General features: G+C 42.5%; 1 protein-coding gene across 1 annotated transcript; it reads left to right on the plus strand.

Moving 5' to 3' along the window:
- Positions 1-12,754: 12,754 nt before the first annotated feature.
- On the plus strand, positions 12,755-21,373 carry GJB6 (gap junction protein beta 6). Its single transcript, XM_037528780.2, has 2 exons — positions 12,755-12,831; positions 20,267-21,373. The coding sequence occupies exon 2, from the start codon at positions 20,282-20,284 to the stop codon at positions 21,065-21,067; it is 786 nt and encodes a 261-aa protein (XP_037384677.1). The 5' UTR covers positions 12,755-12,831; positions 20,267-20,281; the 3' UTR covers positions 21,068-21,373.
- The last annotated feature ends 1,139 nt before the right edge of the window (positions 21,374-22,512 follow it).

Below are 22,512 nucleotides of genomic sequence, written 5' to 3' on the forward strand. Positions count from 1 at the left end.
GGGATTTAAATTACTTATAAAATCAGCTAATACAGATTACAGTTCACCATTAAGTAGATCTATAAGTAGTTTATTTCTATTTGCACACCACATATAAAATTAGAATATTAACAAGTTCCTCTTTATTCAAAAATCATCACTTTGTTCTTATGTTCATGGACTACCTATGGGCTGTTGCCCTTGACCATCCTTATCACAATCCTCACTGTTATTCTGCACTTTCTTGTATACTGGCTGTATCCTCAACTCCACTCTAAGTCCCTTGACAAAGTAACCTTGTCCATTATTGTGACCTTACAGCTTTACATGCAGTAGTGAAGCCAATGTGTGCTGTTAATTTAGCCTTTGAACCACCACAGGTTCTTATCCCACAAAGCTGTAAAAAGAAATTAACAGACTTTTTAGATAAGTTAGCAGAGAGAAGCAAACTGTATTCAAGAAAGTAAGAAAAGTTTATTTAGAGGGAAAAGAACAAAAACAAAGACTCCAAGACAGCTTTGCCAAAGAGGGGCAAAAGATGCCATTATGAGCCTGTGTCTAGGGGATATTTAAACCCTTTTTTCTCTATTCTAAAATCTCATCATCTTAATTTGTGATTAGCTCTTTCTCCTAGTGGCTATACCCCTCCGGGCAGATGTGCCCATTTTACTAACTCTTATCTTAGAATTTCTCTTTTTTGCTCCCCTGTCCAAGGTCTCTTAAAATTTGCTGCTCTCAGCCCTCCTGAATTCCTCTGCCCTTATCTCAGGAGTCTCTTTTAACTCTCCTGAAGTCTCAGCCTGCACTGTCCCTGTGTAACAGGGTAGTCCCCAGGAAAGGGGGAGGTTCCAGGTTTCCAGCCCCATCCAAAAGGACGGTGGAGCTGAGCAGGGAGAGAAGAAGCTGCAGAGACTGAGGAAGGGAGGAAACAGAATGGAGAGCCAGAAGGAGACCTGGAGGAGGCACATGGAGCAGAGAGACACATGAAGAAACAACACTTGCCTTTTGGTTGTGGGCTGGGTGACACAGATGTGGGTGAGAGAACCGTGGGGAGGTGACAATGACAATGGTGGTTTTTATCTTGGTTTTGATTTTGCTCTTTTCCTCCCAGACTTTCTGGTTTTCTGATCCTTTTCTGTGGGTCCCCACTGGAAGATGCTCTAGACTTGTGACAGGCTTTGGGGACTTGTTCTGGGCCAATCCTGCTTGGGTGGACTTTTACCCACGAGGGGACGGGGAACTTTGGGTGCTTGATTTAGAAACTATATACTTTGCCTTTCCTGTATTGTTTCCTAATTGTATTAAAGTTCTTGTTCACTAAAGTCTCGTATGTTTTGTGGTGATGGGGTGGATGGCAGAACCTATTTAGAGCAGGCAGGTTTGCAGGGACTGGGCAGCCCCGCTCCCTGCCCTGTAACACCTGAAGCTGCCTAATTAACCCTAACTAGCCCTGAGACCCAGTAGGAACTATCTGTTAGGAGGAGGAAAAAAATGAACCCCACTAATGTTGGTTAATTTTATATATCAACTAGGGTAGGCTATGGTCAAACATAAATCTAGATGTTGCTATTAAAGTGTTTTTTAGATGTGATTAGCAGTGAAAACAGTAAGCTTTTAATAAAGCAGATTACTATACATAATATGGGTGGGTCTTGACCAATCAGTTGAAGGTCTCAATAGATAAGACTGAGCTCCTCCCCACAAACACACACAGAAGAGAGAATTCTGTCTCCAGATAAGAAATACAACATCAATTCTTCCCTGGGTATTCAGCCTTGCAGATTTTGTATCAGCCCCCACATATCATGTGACCCAATTTATTAAAATAAATCTCTATGGAGTTAATAGCCAAGATATTAAAAAATTTATTCTATTTAACAATAAAAAAACAACAACCCAATTAATAAATGGGCAGCAGATCTGAACAGATCATTCACCAAAGGAGATACCCAGAAGGTCAATAAATATAAGGGGGAAAGGTTTATAATCACATTTAATGAGAGATTCCAGTTACAACAATGAAATATTGTCTCACACCATGAGAATGGCACTTATTAAAAAGAACCCCAATAAGTGCTGGATGTGGAGAAAGAAGACCCTTAGTACACTGTTAGTAGGCATGGAAACTGGTGCAGCCGTTTTAGAAAGCAATCTGAATATACCTTATAAAACCTAAAAATGGAAATACCCTAATGTATGGTAGTGCAACAGGGTGGTCCCCAGGAAAGGGGGAGGTTCCCTGCCCCACCCAAGGGAGGGTGGAGCTAAGCAGAAAGAGAAGAAGCTGCAGGAAGAGACTGAAGGAGGAAGGAAGCAGGATGGAGCCAGGAGACCTGGAGGAGGCGCATGGAGCCTAGAGACACGTGAAGAAACTGCGCTTGTCTTTTGGTCGTGGATGGGGTGACACAGATGTGGGTGAGACCCATGGGGAGGTGACAATGGCAGCTTTTATCTTGATGTTGATTTTGCTCTTTTCCTTCCGGGCTTGTCTGGTTGTTTCTGACTCTTTTCTGTGGGTCCCCACTGGAAGATGCTTTAGACTTGTGGCAGGCTTTGGGGCCTTGCTCTGGGCCAATCCCATATGGATGGACTTTTACCCACGAGGGGACGGGTAGCTTTGGGTGCTTTATTTAGAAACTAGACTCTTTGCCTTACCTGTATTGTTTCCTAGTTTTTATTAAAGTTCCTTCCCATTAAAGTCTCATATGTTTTGTGTTAATGCGGCGGATGGCAGAACCCATTTAGAATAGGCAGGTTTGCGGGGTTTGGGCTGCCCCTTTCCCTGTCCTATAACAGTAGTAGGGGGAGGAAAGATATCTGCCATCGATTTTTTTTTTTTAGAGTTTGGAAAAGGCTCTAAAGATAGATATATATAAAATCTTCTTTTGGGGCCTTCCGATGGCCCAGCGGTTGAGCGCTGGGTTGCGAATCTGCCCAAAGCCTCTGCAGCACCGGTTTGATCCCCGGCTCCTCCCCGGCCACCGGAGGAGGGTCCCACATGGCACACAGACCTCTCCTGCCGCCCGCTGCTCCCCTCAGCAGTGTACTTCCATCCTTCTGCCTGCTCTGCTCCCTGCTCTGGCTCTGGTGAATTCGCTCACCCTCCTGCGCTTCTGACTGTACCTAGTGTGCTTGTATAAATAAATAAATCTTAAAAAATAAAATAAAACAAATCTTAAAAAAAAAATCTTCTTTTGGTTCTGTGTCCCTGGAGAACCCCAACACCCTTCCAGTACTCTGTCCCATCCAGTCAACTGCCTCTCTGGACTAGCATTCTCCCCCATTTTCTTCTTTTCTCTTCCATTCCTGGTTCCCCTTTCTTCTTTCTGCAAAACTATGTTTAGACATCCACCTTAACCCCTACCCAAGTCCTTCTCAGTGTATTCACTCTTTCAACCAGCAACTGCATCCTGACACAATTCCAATTTAATTCAATTGATTTGTTCCATCATTTACACAGAAGCAACTGACATGGTTTGTGCCCACATACAGTGGTATTAGGGATGAGACGGGACAATGATAGAAAGATAAATAAGGTATGGGTGCTATCTTAAAGACACTTAATAATTAAGTACTTACTTGCAAGAAAGGTCAAGCCAAAGTGTGAACATTGATAAGAAGACAGACCACCCATGGAGCAGGAGCAAGGCAGAGAGACAAATGAGGGAAAGATCCCCTCTGGAGCAGGGTGGCTAGGAAGGGACAAGGACCAGGAATCATGGAAAGACAAGTCCATGAAAATGGGTAGGCTCTTGAGCACATTTCACCTAAAATATTTCCCCAACACACATGATCAGTGTCACCCAACATTGCTCACTCACCAGTCAGCTTCTTTCACCAACACCTCTTAATCAATAGCAGAGAAATAGGATTCTCTGAATCATTCAGGCTCAAACCTGACTCTGACTCAGTTTTCTCTTCCTCCAATGGTGATGTGTCAGCTTCATTGTTCCCAGGTTTCAAAGACTACTTAGCCCTTTATCTAACCTCTATCCATGTAGCACCTGTTTGGGAGTCATTTTGATCTCTGTGGATTTCTCTCCAGATAGAAACTCACTGCCCATCTATCCACATTGTGTAAATGTCTCCTATAAAGAAATGTGGCATGAGAGTCATCAGTTCACACTGGGTGGGACCTGGCAGCTTAGAAAAGAGAGCGGAAGCATCCGTTTCACTGAGACACTAAACTCCTATTAATGGAACCCAAAATTATCATGGCTGTTGGGCAGTCACATCACACTAATGAACAGGATTTCATTAAAATTGCCAGATTAGGTTCATACCTGGAAATGTCATGCTCCTTCTTTCCCGCTTCCTGCCTCAAAACCCCTCACTTTGGCCACAACCAACCGCTGAGTCCATCTATTTCCCAAAGCAAGCTCTCCACTCCAGCAGGACCAGCCAGTCCCCATCACTTACACACTTCACCTTCATCCCAATTGCCACACTCATGAGCCTGCCCTCAGGTTGCCCCAGGCATCTTCTCTCAGGGCATAAAGTTCCTCCCAAATCTTTCTGCCCCCACTAAGCTCTGCCTTCCCTAAGATTCCTCCTCAGATCCTCTGCAAAACAGAATCTGACTCTTGGATGCCTTGTATATCTTAGATTGAAAATAATATTCTATGCGATAATATAGATTGTATTGTAATTATTATACATATTTATATTCTTCTGTGGCCAGAACTAAGAGGATTATAGTAAGTCACCCCAGGATATGAATTTAAGCTCATGAAAATAGCACCGCAGTACCAAAATTTGTACTGATATGCTGCAGAAATACCTCAGTCTAAGAAATAACTAATAAATTTTTAAGAAAGCTTAGAATTATTAAAGTTAATTAAAAAAAAAGAAAATTATAACCCAACAAGGTGTGTTTTCATATGATATGAGAAGTAAAGGTGGTTTAAATAAGAGCCATATTCTATATGAAGTTTAGAACTTAAAAGGTCAAAAACCAAGAGTCAGTGCTTCTTTGGAAGGTGACACTGTCTCCAGATGGCAGACCAGTCATTTCACAGAGGTCAATTTGTCAGACTGTTAGGGGGAAATGATGTCCTGAGTTAATCCCATACAGGCTTTATGGACCCCACCCCCACTCCAGACTAAAGCCATCAAGACATTGGGAAAGACAAATCCCATCACCACCAAGGGAGGGTGGCTGGGACCTGAGGGTAGAGTTGGGCAGCCAGGTTGGATATAAAAACCAGACACGTGGGCCTTGGGCTCTCTGGCTCACGATCGCTCGCCTCCTGGCTTCACCGCTCCTGGCTGGCGGCCAACTCTGAGAGTGCCATTTTGGGATTCCTGATCCACGGATTGGGTAGGACTCATTTAAAACTTTGTCTCCCACTTTTCTCCCAGAGCTGTACATTTCCTCATTTCCCCTTCCCTTGTAAATAAACCTTTTATTAACCTTTCACGTGTGCCTGCAATAGAGCATTGATAAGTCCTTTTAAGCGCGCGGGTGAGGACCCACAGTCAGGCACCCCGTTTTGTATCGGGGTTGCTCTACAACAAGACTACCATTGCATGATGAGACTAGCCCTTTGAAGCATCCACCTTTTCTGATCCTAGTTCTAGGTAATCAGAGGTAGAGTGGGGGATGGATTGGTTTCCCAAGTGGACCTCACCAAGTGAAACTAGGTCTATCTCCAACAGGAAATAATGACATTGACATTATAGCTTATGATCCAATTTCTTCCAAGTTTGTTGATTTCACAGCATCATTTCTGAGGCTATAGAGCCTCTTCCAGATACTGTACTCTGGAGATTTGTTGTAGAGCAACCCCAATACAAAACGGGGTGCCTGACTGTGGGTCCTCACACCCGCATGCTTAAAAGGACTTATCAATGCTCTACTGCAGGCACACGCGAAAGGTTAATAAAAGGTTTATTTACAAGGGAAGGGGAAATGAGGAAATGTACAGCTCAGGGAGAAAAGTGGGAGACAAAGTTTTAAATAAATCCTACCCGATCCACTGATCAGGAATCCCAAATGGCGCTCTGAGAGCTGGCTGCGAGCCAGGAGCCCTGAAGCCAGGAGGCGAGCGACAGCGAGCCAGAGAGCCCAAGACCCTCATGTTTGGTTTTTATATCCAACCTGGCTGCCCAACTCCACCCTCAGGTCCCAGCCACCCTCCCTTTGGTGGTGATGGGATTTGTCTTTCCCAATGTCCTGATGGCTTTAGTCTGGAGTGGGGTGGAGTCCACAAAGCCTGTATGGGATTAGCTCAGGACATCCTTTCCCCCTAACAGATTCACCTCACTGCTGCTGCCTTCACTAACTCCTAGCTGGATGAAGAGGTGCCTCCATGCTTTACAGGCCCCACCCCTTTAAGTGCATGTGTCACATCTCCCTGTTAGATTCTGTTTTGAGGGTGAGAACAAGGCCTCATTCTTTCTTCACTCTACCAATACACAGGAGTATTTTCACTACTAGACTCTTCTAGTTTGTCCACTAATCTACTGAATAAATATTTCTTGAATCTTGAATTCTTTGTCATTCATTCAAAAAACACCTGCTTGTTCTCCAGCTATGTCACACATAGCACCAGTGTTTATACAGGGCCCAGACAGAAGACCAGCACTGTTAAGATTTCTCCCCCAAGTATCCTACAGTTCCTTGAGGAGGCAAACTGGCTCAATCACAGACAATGGGTTCCCCAATACCTGAAAGGACTCTTTGGAGAACGGCTGACTCTAGGGCCAGAGCAGGCATGAATCTCAAGCATCTAGTATTGCCAGAAAAAAAAGTATTAAAGGAAAACTCACCCTGATGTGTGTATATGAAAAGGGAAGCAGAAACGAATGAAATACTTCCAATGGCCAAAGATGAAACAATTTGAACAATAAAATAGTATATATTGGCTTATAATGCAAAATATAAAATAAACATCCAATGAAGTATACAATTATATGGACAAATGATTAAATGAGTAAATTGGAGAGAAAAATCAAACTCCTTGCAGAAGAATAACTGATTATTATGTAGCCACTCCGCAAGCAAAGAGGTGAAATACAACTGCCCAGCCCGCAAGTGTGAGCTGTACAATGATATCCTTTCAAAGACTAAAGAAAGGAAAGGGCAGAAGAGTAACTTACATGGAGAAATCTGGTAAACACTTCCCCTGAAGGATGACCAAACTAACCATCAACTGTTCATCGCATAGTGATTATAATACATACCTTTGATATGATGTAATGAAAATGACACTTCACCTCTATGGTCATTTTTTATTATTGTGTTTATCGAGGTAATGTTGGTTTGCTGCACTATGTGATTTAGGAATACAGGCTCACACCTATTCAGATGCATGTTACTGTAACACACCCACCACCAAAGCACCAATAATCCTTCACTGCAGTCCACTGGGCCCCCTCCACCCTTTGTTCCCACCTCCTCTCCCCATCTGGTAGCCTCAGTTCTGCAATCAGATTCCAAGGGTTGTTTTGGTTTGGTTGTGTCTATTCCTTGCTTTGTTTCTTTATACTCTACATATGAGCAAAATTATCTTCTATTTGTCTTTTCTTTCTGACTATTTTCACTTAGCATAATCCCCTCTAGTTCCATCCATGTTATCACAAGTGGCAAAATTTCATCTTTTTTTTAAAGATTTATTTATTTATGCATACAAGAGCTGGGGTACAGGCCAGAGGTGTAGGGGTGTGAGAGAATATACCAGAGACAGAGTGGGGAGCAGAATAGATAGATTGACTGAAATACACTGCTGAGGGGAGCAACGGGCCAGTCAGGAGAGGTTTGCTGGGCCATGTGGGCAGCTCCCTGACCGGGGATCGAGCTCTTGCTGCAGTGGCTACGGATAGCTTCATAGGTTGTGTCTTAACCCTTGTACCACCAGGGAGACCCTTCATCTTTTTTTAATGATGAGGAGTATAGCGTGGTATCCATACTACATGTTCTCTATCCACTCATCTGTCACTGGACATTTAGGCTGTTTTCACAATGTAGCTATCGTAAATAGTGCTGCAATGAACACAGTGCGTATATCCCTTTGAATTAATATTCCGCATTCTTCTGGTAGGTATACCTTTATGGTTTTCCCTCCCCACAACAAATAATCCCATCTAATCGTGAGAAAAACATCAGACAAACCCCAGGTTGGTCAAAATCCCCGATCAGTACTCCTCAAAATTATCAATGTACTCAAGTAAGGAAGGTAAAGAAACGGTCACAGCCAAGTGGGGCCTAAGGAGACAAGATAATTAAATGTGATGTGCTCTCCTACATGCAAATGCTGGCACAGAAGGGAGACATTGAGTAAAAAATTAGGAGATCTAAACAAAGTACATACTTTAGTGAATAATAATGAATCAATGTAGGTTCATTAATTGTAATAAATGTATCATATCAAGGCAAAATGCTTATATTAGGGGAAACGCATTGTAGGGGGTATGGTAGATAACTCTGTACTATCTTTGCAATTATCCTGTAAATCTAAAATGAAAGTTTATTATAAAAAAAAACAAATGAACCAAAACCACAACTAAGCTTTTCAGCTCATGCAGTGGGAAGTCAACATGTAATACTGGAGATTTTCAGAATAGTAGCAGTATCTCAGGCATAATTCAGTGCTTCCAATGCCAGAAAGATTAGGAAACTTAGCCACCTTTTTTGACTATTTCATGATGAGATGGTTGTTGAGCCCCTTTCCACTTCACCGAAGCACTGGCCATTGTAAATATATACATATCCTTTCCAAAAAGTCCTTAGCACATCACAGCAAAATCTGAACAAAACAGAGGATTGCCATAATCAGGCAGCAATCCACATTTTGCTTATTGTAGGAACTCAATATTTGTTAAAATGTTATTTGCAAATCATTTCACCACATTAAAACATCCATAACTGAAAAAATATTTCTCCAAAGATATACAAATGGTCACCAAGCATGTGAAAAGATGCTCAGTGACATCGATGCATCTCAAAACCACAATGAGAGGCCACTTCACACTCACCACCATGGCTATAACTTTAAAAGTGGAAAATAGTAAGTGTTGGTGAGGATATCGAGGAAGTGGAGTCCTCATACATTAATGATGGGGCTGTAAAATGGTGCAACCACTGTGGGAAACTATTTGTTGATTCTTCAACACGTTGAACATAGAGTTGCCATATGAATCAACAGTTCCTCTCGTCTTTTGGTTTATACCCAAAAGAATGGAAAACAAGTATTCAAACAAAAACTTGCACATGAATGTTCACAGAAGCACTATTCACAATAACTGAAGGTGGAATCAGCCCAAGTGTCCATCAATGGCACTTAATTAAAAGGAATGAAGTGCTAATCATGATCCATGGATGAATTTTGAAAACATCAGGCCAAATGAAAGGACCCAGGTACAAAAGACCACATATTGTAGGACCTCTTCTATATGAAATATCCAGAATAGGCAGATCCATAGAGACAAAAAGCCAGACTGGTAATTAACCAGGGGCTGGGGAATGAAAGGTGAATACTTAATGGTTTTAGGGTTTCCTTTTGGGGAAATGTGAAAGTTCTAGAACTAAATAATGGTGATTGTTGTACAACACTATGAATATATTAAATGCTTTTCTTTGTACATTGTACAATTTGAAATGGTTAAAATAGTGAGTTTATGTTGAATGTATTTTACCACATTTAAAATCAAAAGGCAAAGAACATCCATAATCGACATGCTTCCAAGCACGGTTATTGCACCAATAAATCAGTAATAGTTGGTGTACTTGATAGAAATGAAAGTTCCTGAGCTCATCTGACAAAATTGTATAGTATTATATTATACTTCAACAGCACCTCACAGGACCTTTGCACACAAATTTGACAGCCAAACTAAAAAAAAAATCTTAAGAAAGGAATTGTCTCCTTTATGTTCCCAACCCAAGTAGGCCTGTGTAATGTAGGCTTTATTTGTTGAATGAACAGACAAATATTAGTTTTATTTAAAGGGAGAACAAAGTTCCCGCTCTTTCAGCTGCCTAGGATTATGTCAGTTATAGGGAAGAGTCCTGTATTTTGTTTCCAGCTTAGACCATGGAAGTCTGAGCAATCAATATAAGTCACCTTGTGAGTGTGGTGGCAGCCTGAGATGGAGCAAGGAGATCTCTACTTCTTCCTTTGTGTTAAGACATAGAAGGCCTTAGAGATGTCCTGAAGAGCCTCACTATCATACTTTCAAACTTCCTGATATTTCCAAGGGAGTTCCACACATCACATATTTTGTGCCAGTTAAATTTGTGACTTTGTCATGTAGATACAAAGGGAAGATGCCAATCAAATGAGTTTCATGTCCCCAGTGTCAGTTAGGACTGCAAGTCTAGTTTTAGAACAGTGTGGTATCCTCAAGTGGACAAGAAGTTTGTAATCATCTCCTGAAGTTTTTTTCATCTTTGACACAGAAAGTCAATAATCCAGTAAACACTCTAGATGCTTTTGGATATCATGACCATAAACTATTTAATTAACTTTTCAGTTTTCAAATGAACAGCTCAATGAGCCCATAAATTTTATGGAGTCCATATTTAATTTGTGCTGCAACAGGACCATCTAATGAGAAGTGAAAATTGAGTGATTAAGGAAAAAAGTGACAAAAATAAATTAAAAAAAAAAAAAAACGATGGGCTAGTATACATAACCTGAAAAGAAAAACTTTTTGCACAGTATTGAGCCCATGGCCTTTTTGGACACCTGAGCAAAGGCAACATATTCTCTGTGACTACTTGAGTTAGAAAGTACTTTCCTGGCTGAGTCCTAGAACAACTTTCATTGATTCAGACACAGGGTCGTATGGACCAGCTGTAGAAGTGGGAACATGGGCAGTCAGGCCTCAGGAACCAAAGCTATTTCCAGGATTATTTGCTATGCTGGTTGGGTTTACCAATAAAAATGCAAATACTCATGGAGCAACACCTACATGTGCAGAGTACTCTTAACTAGAGCAGTGGGCACACAAAAGAGGTTTAAACTATTGATAATCCTCAAAGCAATTTAGAATCTGCTTTTTAAATTGAATTATTTTACTATGTAATTATTATACTATGAAAACAGATGTGCCTGGATGGAGTGTTTGGGGAGTGATGAAGAAAAGACCAAAAGGTACATCGTGGCGGAATTGTGGTGGACAGAAGAGGCCCCCTCCCCTAAAACTTTAAGGTTGGCTGAATGGTTCCAGGCACAGGACATATCAAGGTCCACCCTAAAGTGTTCTAAACTTATCTGCTCAGGGACATTTCTCCAAAAAACATGTTCTCCTCAAACAAAATATTTTGGGTTTTTTAAAAAAGATTTATTGTTTATGCATACAAGAACTGGGGTACTGGCCAGAGGCGCAGGGGGTGAGAGGATTCACCAGAGACAGAGTGGAGAGCAGGACAGGTGGGTTGACTGAAATACACTGCTGAGGGGAGCCGCTGGCGAGACAGGAGAGGTCTGCTGTGCCATGTGGGTCACCACCCTGGCAGGGAATCCAACTCCTGCTGCAGTAGTTGCAGATAGCTTCATAGTGCTGACGCTTAACCCCTTGCGCCACCGGGAGGCCCCTCAAACAAAATATTTTGGAAGTTTAATTTGTTTTACAAAGTCTTGGTTCAACTTTCACGACTTTGAAGGGACATCTTAAGAATCACTACTAATCCTGTTGCATTAGAGAATATGACCCAATGAGTAGTAAATGGTTTAGGTGGGGACATTTAATTACCAACCGATTTTGTGGAACAAGCAAATCACACATCCCTTGTCCAACGTAGGACAGGTTTGAACCTGTAAATCCGGGTTCTAAGTAGCTTCCGACATTTCTACCCCACCAGCCCCTGCACCATTCCCTGTGCCCGCTCTGGGCATTCCAGTCTGTGCCTTAAAAGGGGGCCACCAGCGTAGCCTTTAGGTGGTGTGCTGGGCTAGCTGCGAAAGGCCGGCTTGGCTTCCCCGGAGGAGGCTTCAAAGGATGGAGGTAACTAATAAAATGAACCCCTTCGACTCCTCTAGGTGATCATAAGTGAATAAAGAACGGCAGTCCCTGGGCCCCCAGGCTACTCTCTAGGAAAAGGCGGTGCACAGCTACAGGGCACCTTGTCACTGTCCAGAAAAAAGGGAATATATACGCCCTGGCAAAAATATAGCCTACGCCGAATTCTGATTCCAACTGGTACCGATCCTGGTACCTCATCCCAACTGGTATCATCAGGAGCCTCCCAACGGGCGGTGGGTGCACTCACCCAGGCCTACTCCCTAAGGGGCAGGGTAAGGGGCCCCGGGTCTGGGGCCCAATCCAATCCAAGAGCAGATTGCCCGCGAGCTCCGGACGCCCGCAGGAGACCCGCGCCGCCGCGCCCCCTTCCAGGAACTGGCTGGGCCCGCCCTCCGCTCCCCGGTACCCCAAGGGGAGGCCCTTGCACCCAGGAGACCCACACCCGCGCCGCCCCCAGCTCCTTGGCCGGGAGGGAGGGCCTGCCTGTGGCCTGCACCCCGGGGCGGGCACGCGTCGGGTCACCGCGCCGGCCTTGCGCAGCCAGCCGGGGAGCGTCAGGGCAGAGGCGGGGTGGAGCGCGATTAAAAGGCGCTGCAGGTGGGAACCGCGGCCTTCACCCCAGCGGGCGGGAAGGCGGAGCAGACCCAGAGCCGCCCGGGAGTCTAAGGCGCCCCTGCCGTCCCGCCTGCCCTCAGCCGCGCAGGGAGCCCCAGCGCTTCAGAACCCGCGCCCCGGCCGCGCAGGTGAACGGCGCCGGGCGCCCCACCATCCTCACCGCCCCCACAGAAGCTGGGCCGTGGGCTGGCGGGGTCGCTCCGGACTCACTGGTGCGCGCACCACCGCAGCCCCACGAGCGCTGGAACTACCGCCGAGAACCCCGGGCAGGTGAGCTCGGAGACCCGCCTCCCGCGCCCGAGTCGTCCCGCTGGAGACCGCTCCCGGGTGGGCACAGGCGTCCCTGGGGGCTGGGGATGGTTAAAGGGGGGTGCCCGGGGCCAACCCTCGCCTCGGAGCCGCATCTTCCCGCGTCCAGCCGGCGGGATCCCCCAGCCGGGCGTGGGCAGCGGGCGCAGCTTGCATCACCCCGCACGGGAGGGGCGAGGAGGGGCTGGTCTGACTTTTACCCCAATGGTCCCCCTTTGACTTGCACGACAGGTTTTATAAATGTTTCTCAACGTGTGTGAAGGTGGCAGAGATGGGGACTGTGCCCCTTTCCCCTTTCAGCAGAGGACACAGATGGGGACTGTGTCCTCTGCTGCGCCTTGGATTTTCTTCGCTTTTATGGGTCACTGACAAATCCCGCTTGGATTTGGGGGCAGAGAAAAGCCAGTTAAACGGCGGGGTTTCGGTCAAACCTCGAGACTCAAGGCGGGTTGGTAAATCGCAGGGATGGCTGCGAGATGCGCATCCGAGGAACTTGTGAAACGCAGATGACAGCCCAGTGGACAACAGTAATTAAGTGTCATTGGTGACACATCTCACTTAAAAGGTGGAGGCACCCATCCCAGTTGTCACCTGACGTCGTGTGGGTTTGGGTTGTGTTTTATTTTTTTCTATTTCCACTTGAGTAACCTCCGTCGTCCCCGGAGAGCGGGAGGTGAGTCTTGTGGACGCCCGCCAGGGCCGGGGGTCGTGGGGCAGCACGGATGCGGCCCAGCCTCCGCGGTGCTCCCTAGGTGGGATCTCGCTGTCAGTTTAGTGCCCGGCTGAATTTAACCTTGGATATAACCATGCGCGGTTGTTTTTTCCCTTCGGTGGATTTTATGGCTTAGAAGTGTTTTCTTGCCCCAGTTCTAGCAGAATCTAACCAATGTTCTAGAAGAAAATGTCCTGCTCAATGCAGTTTCCTTAGAATTGCAGGATGCTGCTCAGCACTGCGCTGTGGAGCGCTTTGTCTGTTATTTGGATCAGGCAGAGTCTTTGGGGGTGTTGTTTGAGCTCTGCCAAGGAGGGGAGAAGGGGGTTTCTGGCTCGAGAACACCAACACTGTGTCGTGGCCTGCGGGAACAGCCAGGGTGCTGAGGGTCTCCCGGCAGTGACCAAAACCCGGGGAGGACGCTTCCCAGCTCAGCTGTTTCATCGGTGTTTTTATTTTAAAACAAATTATGATGCAGGTTTGGTGACCTCACTCTGTTACTTTTCTCTTCTGAATTATAAGAGCTACGAAGCAAGCAAGAGTTAAGAAGGGACAGGGCAGAAAGCGCTGCGGGTCTGACTAAACAATCTCAATAGGCTGAACAGATGTTCCTCACAGAACCGTTTTGATTCTATCAGAAGATTCCGGGAGCTATGAGTTGTTTGCACATCTTAGTTAAAAAGTTAAGTAGAATATAGTTGTGGGGAAATAATTTCTGACCCAAACTTCTGGGCCCATGAGGACATCATTCTGCCAATGGCTACATTATCCTAAGTTAAGTTTCTGTTTTTTTTCTGCTTGCTATGAAAGTGGAACTGGATCCACTGCTGGCCTTGTCTGATTTTATTCCCAGGATTATTTAATTCTTATTAGACTTTGGGAAAGACACAGGTTGGCTTGAATGGAGTGCGAAGAACTTAATGGAATTGTTTTAAACTTTACATTTTTAAATACAGTAAAAAATGCATGTAATTCAATCGTCTGTTTTTATATTTAGTCTCTATAAGTAGAAAAATTCATTTTTACTTAATTTTGAAGAACTATGTAAATCTTAAATCCATGTCATCACTACTTGTTATTTTAAAAGAATAGTTGCTGAAGTTTTGAGAAATTAAGTTTAAAAATCAGTTACCTGATCAATTATTTCTTAGATGACCTGGGATTTCAGAAGACAGACTCTTCTTGATTAAAAAGAGAACTTATGTTTTTTTTCCTGCTTTCATTTATTGTTTTTAATTACATTTATTGAGGTAAAATTAGTTTACAACATTGTATGTGTTTTAGAGTATAAGTTCACACCTCTACAAATGCCAAATGCGTCTCATCACTCCACTCCCACCACCAAACCCCCAACAATATCTCACCATACATAGTCTATTGGGATCCCCCTCTTTCTTCCCTCTGTTTTGTTTTCTATTTTTTATATAGTGCTGATGGAGGTGGGGGGGTCCGGTTCCTGCTTCTCAAACTCTACTCCTTTTTCTTTTTAATGTTTAGGGAATGGGATTGAGGTTTGGGCTTGGGCAGCAGTTGTCGTAGTAATAGCAGTAGTAGTAGTGGGAGTGGTCGTGGTAGTAGGAGTAGTTTGATAAGGAAAAGAATGCATGCTAAAGATTTTATTTTGGTTTTATTGTATAGTCAAAGTATGGAGTGTCAGGAAACTGGCAGTATCCAAACTCCCCTCGTTAACAGTTCTGGGAATAAAAAGAACCACCCAAAAATACCTTACATAACACACATGTGGGAAGAGTTAAAGGAATATGCCACAGCTGTTTTTTTCCTCAACAGGTGACTTCCTCATTGACATTCAGAAACTGCTCGAAGCTTTATATTCATGTGCAATATTGGCTTCTAGGCAATCAAATAATGTAGAAGAAAGCCTGAAGCCCTTGAGAAGGATCCTTGCCCTAACTCTCCTCCTGTGATAAGCTTTGAGTCCTTGGAAGTAAGGCTGACTGGGCTTGTTTGCTTGGATATTGTTGCCTTTTATCAATACACACAAGTCAACTATGCAAAGCTTGGTGGAAACTGTGAGGAATGTGTTCTGTTCTAGAGTCTAGTAAATATTTACTGAATGACTGGAAAGCCCATCCAAAGAGGAATAGAACTATCTAGAAAAATATTTTCCACCACTTGGTATCTGCTGAGGGTTATCACTATAGTTTTTAGGGCTTTAGTTTTGATTCTAACATCAATGAAACTAAAATGACATTGTTAAGAAAATTAGTTATGATTAAATTCTAAATTAGAGACTAAAGAAAATTCTTAAATAAAACAATAAAGAAATTGTGTCACTGAAGCAGAATACTGATAGACAAATTATTTGAGTCGTAAAGGGGGAGGACCATCTATCTTCACAATACCTTGTGTATCATCAGCAGTTGCAGCTTATATTTTGGTCTGGAGCTGTAGTATCAAGAATGCAACATGGAATTGTTTGCTATGATTAGATATACCACAAAACCAAATACAATTTACCTTTGTCAGTTTAAATGTAACCACATTCTTAGAAGACTGCAAAAGGGAAACATATCTATTCTTCCCTTAAAAGAGAGCCAAAAGGCACCAGTTAAAATAAATCTCTCTGGTTTACAAAAATAGTTAATATTTACTTTTTTTTTAGAAAAGTTCCTCCCATTGTCTTAAGTCAGCTCGAAGCATGAACAGATAGAGCTTTACTAATACTAGTTGCAAAGGGTTCCAATAGATGCAATTATTTTAGAAGTAGGTTTCAGAGAGCATTTTGTCTTCAAATCTTCTCTAACCAAAATGTTTATAAAACGTTACCCCAGGGGTTATAATTTTGAAGGAGAGAGGCTGAGGATTAGTCCCCAGCCAGGCAGGCCTCAACCCCAAAGAGTCAGATCAGGGAAAACAACTGTATTCCGAAATCCTTTAAAACCTGCTGAGTCTACTGCCTCCTGACAGCTCCCTCCGGAGGACAGTCCAATGTGCCCAATGCGTCAGGAAGTTTAGGGCCATCCCCTGTCCTGTCTCCTAATATTTGTGAGATGAACTCTCCTTCTTCTTCCTGTCCAGAGAAGATATGCAGGAAAAACCCAGACTTCTTTGCCAGCCCCCCAGGAATGAGGTGTACTAGACGTGAGAATGGAAGGAGATGCTCTCACTGTAGGCAACAAGGGCTTACATCCCTGAGTGCCTGCCCATAGCACACTCAGAGTGAGGGAGGGATGGGAAATGTGAAAATAGTTCTGCCTTTCCAGTCTTTTCTACTGTGATAAATAATAGGACCATTGTGCCTCTTAAAGGGAGATACTGCAAGTCAGGTGACTTGTTTTCAGACTGATGAATTGTGTAAAGTGACCAGGAGAGTAGACATGCTTGTCTTTGAGTTTAATCACTCATTTTCCATTGTGATCCAGGCAACCTTTTTTTTTTTTTTTTTTTTGCCTTTATTGGCACAAGTAAATTGCTGATTTTTAGTCGAAGTCAGCAAGTAGTGTGAAATGCATTATTCTCTTCAGAGCATCATTTGGGAGCTCAGAGAAGCCAAACAAAAAAAGAAAAAAAAAAAAAGAAGCCACTTTCATCATCATTGTCCCTGTTTTTTGAGAAGGAGAAACCCAAAAGAGCAGAAGTCAGGGGCCTTGCTGCTAAGAAGCAGGGACCATGTACTTGAGAAGCAATTACTGGCTCCTGACCTCTCCTAGAACCTCAGCCTCCCAGAGACACGCAGGCCTGGTCTTCATTGGCACCTTGGTCTGTTTACATCCCAGAAGGGCGGGTATTAGGTGACTACAGTGTGACATTTCTCAGGCAGGCCACAGACAGAAAACTCAGAAAATGGCCTTCCTTCCTGTAAGGGAGCTTAAATTCTCTGCACTTTGGAGAGTTTGAGAAAATGTGAATTTTTATTTGCTAAATCAAAACTTGTTGACAAGCATTTAATTAACCAAACATCAATGGGAGATGTTTGTTGGTTAATTAGAGAACATCTTTATCTTATAAGCAGCAAAGAGGACTGATCCCTTCAATGAATAACTGCTGTAAAATATGTTTAAACAACAAAAAATATGTTTCTAACTCCCCTCTTACCTACCTCATGTCCTGAAACACTCCCAGAACAGCAATAATTACAAAAATTTATTATAATGACTTTCATCAGGGCCTAAAAATTAACTTCATAATTCATATTATCTAAAAAGAGTTTTTTAAATCAATGATGCATTTTTTTGTGAACATTGGAAATCTCTAGGCTGTGGTATAAGTGGTATGTTAACGGGAAGATTTAATAAATAACGTCAGTTATAAAACCTTGAGATCACCACTCCTGCAAGGGCCCTCTGCATGAGCCCTGACAGTCACTCACACAGCCTCTGACTGAAGTTTTAAAGATGAGCAACCATAACTACAAAGAGTTTGTATTTAAAGATATGTGCCATTGTTCTCCATCTTTTAAACAAAAACCTAGCTTTCTGTTAATTCCACCAGTGGATCCAATTCTTAGTCCTAGATCAATACAAGGATTTGATTCTTGTATATACAAGGCTCTTGATTCTGCCACAACCACAGAGATTGCTGTCATGTGCCTCATGGCCTCAAGCTAAAGCGTTCCAGCTCCCTCCTGCTCCACCTGTGAGATCCTTGCAGGCCCTGCCACCTGTTCACACTCCCGTGGATACCCTTCTGCATCCCAGCATCTTGAAAGTGAAAGGAACATGCACCAGGAGCCAGGCTTTCCATTGTCTCCATATAACCTAAGCCTAGGTTTCTTTTCGGCGGCTGTATCGTATCGCACAAATATCCTGCCTATAAGGATAGTCCATGTAAGGCATACTAGCCATACTATTCTTGAGTAAAATGTTAAGATGTAGTTGTTAGATGAGCTGTGAATCTACAGTTAATCTGATGATAATATTAAAGGCATCTATAAACAACATTCTGAGTCTAAGACAGTATGTGCTTTTGCATTATTATGGTTACTATGAGTAAACAAACAGCAACTTTACAAATAGGTTGAATGATGCTGTTTCAGAAGTTTGCTGAAGACAAGTTTCTCTTATTTTGAAAATTGGGATATTTGATCTTCTCCAAGCATTGAGCCTCTCTCATTCTGAATAATAAAATTCTGATCCTATCTACAGATTTTTTTTTAACCACAATATGAATTTTTTCATTTTCTTTCATTGTTGTTCAATTTTGTACAGTATTTGACTTCTCTATTTGGGTGTTATCCCATTCCATCTACAAATTTTTTAATACTCTGTCATTTAGTTCTTCTGGGGATTAAACTAGAGCTCTTTCTCAGTAAGCTCCGCATTGTTCCTATAACATGTTTTTAGAAATCATTTTAAAAATAATTCCTTGATAAAGTAGGGGAAGTAAAATAAGAGTGTCTGCCTTTTATTTGTTATCAATTAAAACTATGCCATCTGATCTAAGCATTGTGCCAGCTCTTCCTTTTTAATTTTGGCTCAAGTATTGTATTTTCTTTTCTTTTTTTTTATATTCCTACTTTTTTGTTCTTACTTTCCCTTTTGCAGGTGGGAGGGATGTTTCAGTAGGTAAGTTCTGGTCCATTTCGTGTGTTTTAATTTTCTCCACTTGTATTTGGGATCTGAGTTGTCTTCCATTTTCTTGTGACTTTAAAATCTGAGCTCATAGGTGCTGCTAGGGGATGGGGGAGGACAGGGAGAAGAGGTGTCACTGGAGAAGGGGAAGCCATATGCATTCAAGCACAAGAAACTATCTCTAAGGTGGGTTCACGAAATTTGGTGATTCCCTCTTTCCCTAAAAGGGGGTGTGAAAAAATGCATGAATGTGTATTTATAATGAGTCACTTTCAGAAGAAAGAGAATGCTGACCAATTCTTTAGTCTGCTGTGTCAATGTAGGCTAAGAAGACATCTGTTTAAAATGTAGCAAAAGTCTCTAGAAGTAAAGAAGTCCTTCCCTCCCAGGATGTGAAATCAGTGCATTAGAAGAGGGGTTCTGCCATACCATGCCCAGGCCCATTGGTGTTGACTTGGGTGTGCCAGGAGAGAAGATCAACTCTGGCCTTGGTTCCCACGGAGAACTAATGAATCTTTGTAAAGGCTCATGATTCTTTTCAAAGAGGATCTCTCAGTATTTGACCATATTAATATTACTTTACCATATTCCCTAGGAATACATAATTATGGAAAATTATGTTATTCGAGCTAGGAATTAATATAAATGCTTTTACAAAGTAAACTAATATCTTTGGTTTCTTCCCCCCTACCCCCCCCAGTCTGCTAAGTAAACCAAATTATGTCATTTCAATAAAGGTTTTTTTCCCTTGGATAATCCATTTAATGAATACAATCTACTGTGATCCCTTAGGCAAAATGAAATAGATGTCTTTCATATTTACATAGTGATTAAGAGGAAGTTAGAAATGAATTTATTTACCTGTGTTCCTGGATTAATGTCAAACAGCAACCTAATGTATAATCTGAATTCAACTGAATCAAGATGATCTTAAATCCTACAAAAGCTATTTCTGGTCAAAATATCAAGAATGTATTTAAAGTGGTCATTCCTTCTCAGAAAGACTTCTAGTAGCAGTTTAGGGGGTTGAAGTTATAAAATATCACCACAGATCTTAAGAGCAATTTGCTTGAGTCTGTCGCATAGCCTCACAGTTCTATAAATCCAAAGCAACATGTCATGAACTGACCTTTGCTAATTTTCATCTGTTCAGGAATAAAGCAGCACCATGGACTGGGGCACCCTGCACACCTTCATCGGGGGTGTGAACAAGCACTCCACCAGCATCGGCAAGGTGTGGATCACTGTCATCTTCGTCTTCCGGGTCATGATCCTGGTGGTGGCTGCTCAAGAAGTGTGGGGAGATGAGCAGGAAGATTTTGTCTGCAACACCTTGCAACCTGGCTGCAAAAATGTGTGCTATGACCACTTCTTCCCGGTTTCCCACATCCGGCTGTGGGCCCTGCAGCTCATCTTCGTTTCCACCCCGGCGCTGCTGGTAGGGATGCATGTGGCCTACAACAGACACGAGGCCGCCCGCAAGTTTAGGCGAGGAGAGAAAAGGAATGAATTCAAAGACATAGAAGACATTAAAAAGCAGAAGGTTCGGATTGAGGGGTCCCTGTGGTGGACATACACCAGTAGCATTTTTTTCCGAATCATCTTTGAAGCGTGCTTTATGTATGTGTTTTACTTCCTTTACAATGGGTACCACTTGCCCTGGGTATTGAAATGTGGGCTTGAACCTTGCCCCAATCTTGTCGACTGCTTTATTTCTAGACCTACGGAGAAAACCGTATTCACCATTTTTATGATTTCTGCATCTGTGATTTGTGTGCTGCTTAATGTGGCCGAGTTGTGTTACCTGTTACTGAAAGTGTGTTTTAGGAGATCAAAAAGAGCAAAGATGCAAAGAAATCACCCCAATCATGCTATGAAAGAGAGTAAGCAAAATGAAATAAACGAGCTTATTTCAGATAACGGTCAAAATGCAATCACAGGTTTCCCCAGCTAAACATTTTAAAGCACAATGTAGCTGACTCAATAAAACTGGGATGGCCTCCTGAAGGCAATGCTGACCTAAAAATCCCCTCTCTAGGCTGAAGACTTTGTCTTTGTACATGACTTTCATAATACACAGCCACTTGAGTTAACTTTTTGTAGAATAATTATGCCATTAATATGCAAAGTGGTCCATCTCTGAAAACTAAGACAGGCTGACAATTGTGCCTTGAAGTAACTTCAACATGTTTATTTAATCAGACCTCCTGACATAGTGAGCATGTTCTGAAAATTTATGTCATGGTTGTTGATAAAGAAAATTTATCTAGAATTGATACTTTTATTAGTAAAAGATATTTTTATAGTATTGAAAGTTTTCTAGTTCTCACTTTAAATTTATATAAAATATTTTTATAATGCCTGGTCTTTCTTACCTGGATAAACATATGGTGTTAGTTTTAGAATTATACCCTAAGCATCAAAATTTTGAACTTATAAAGGATCTGTCTTGCTGTAAATATTGTTTTTACAATATTTGTTATGTCTATGGACAAATGTATGAACTATCATGATACTCTCAAGGTGGAAAGTGTTCATTGTACAATATATTTTTACACCTTTCTGAATGTAAACAGAGCTGTCTGGAAGCAGGAAACTTCTCAACTAGCCTATTTGCAATCATTGTAAACAATTCACTTCTGAATGTGCTTGCTTCAATAAAGATCAGTCTGCTGCTTCAGCTTTCATCTGCAGTATGGGTTCCTGGCTGGAAGGGGTCTGATGAATTGATTGGTGACTTTTGCTGGGAAGGCTGCTGCTTGCCCTCTGAGAGCTGCCTGGGACTTGTGTGGGGCCTCTTGTCCTCGCACATGAAATGAGCATAGGCTGAGTTAGCAGCCCACCCAGTCCTCAGCTTGAAGAGTTGTGCTTTAGGGCATGGAAAATGTCCTCTAGGTCAGTTCAGCCTTAACAGAGAGGAGTTTAAGGACTTTTTTCTGCATTTCAAATTTCAGAGTAAATCTTACCTCTTCATTCCCATCTTTGGAGAAACCTTCCTCCCCAGGAATTTACAGATGGAACACAGATGTCTTTAAAGTGGATGTTCACGCGTCAGTTGCAGACAGGTCGCTCTGGAGTGATAAGACACAAATGAAACCTCTAGGTAAAGGAATACAATTAGCGTGGTGTATTATACATGGAAACGCCAAGGGGAAAATGAATATACATGAGGGCATGACATGGCACAATGATTCCAGAATCTATCTGCAGGAAAACAAGTAACTTTCATTTTCTTTAGTCCAGAGCAAATTCCAGACATCATTTTGTCAATATATACATTTAGTATCACTCCATAAAAACCAAGGAATAACTTTTTGAAACAATTTTATGATCACACTAAAAAGAAAATCTAGTCAACACTCTTAATTCCTGATTATCCTAAAATGTTCTTTCTTTTTA

This window comes from Talpa occidentalis, unplaced genomic scaffold (assembly GCF_014898055.3).
Source record: "Talpa occidentalis isolate TD23 unplaced genomic scaffold, MPIMG_talOcc4v2.1 talOcc4.5, whole genome shotgun sequence".
Lineage (NCBI taxonomy): Eukaryota > Metazoa > Chordata > Mammalia > Eulipotyphla > Talpidae > Talpa > Talpa occidentalis.

Excerpts from the sequence above, each read along its gene's own strand:
- GJB6 (XM_037528780.2), top strand. The coding sequence starts at position 20,282 with ATGGACTGGGGCACCCTGCACACCTTCATCGGGGGTGTGAACAAGCAC.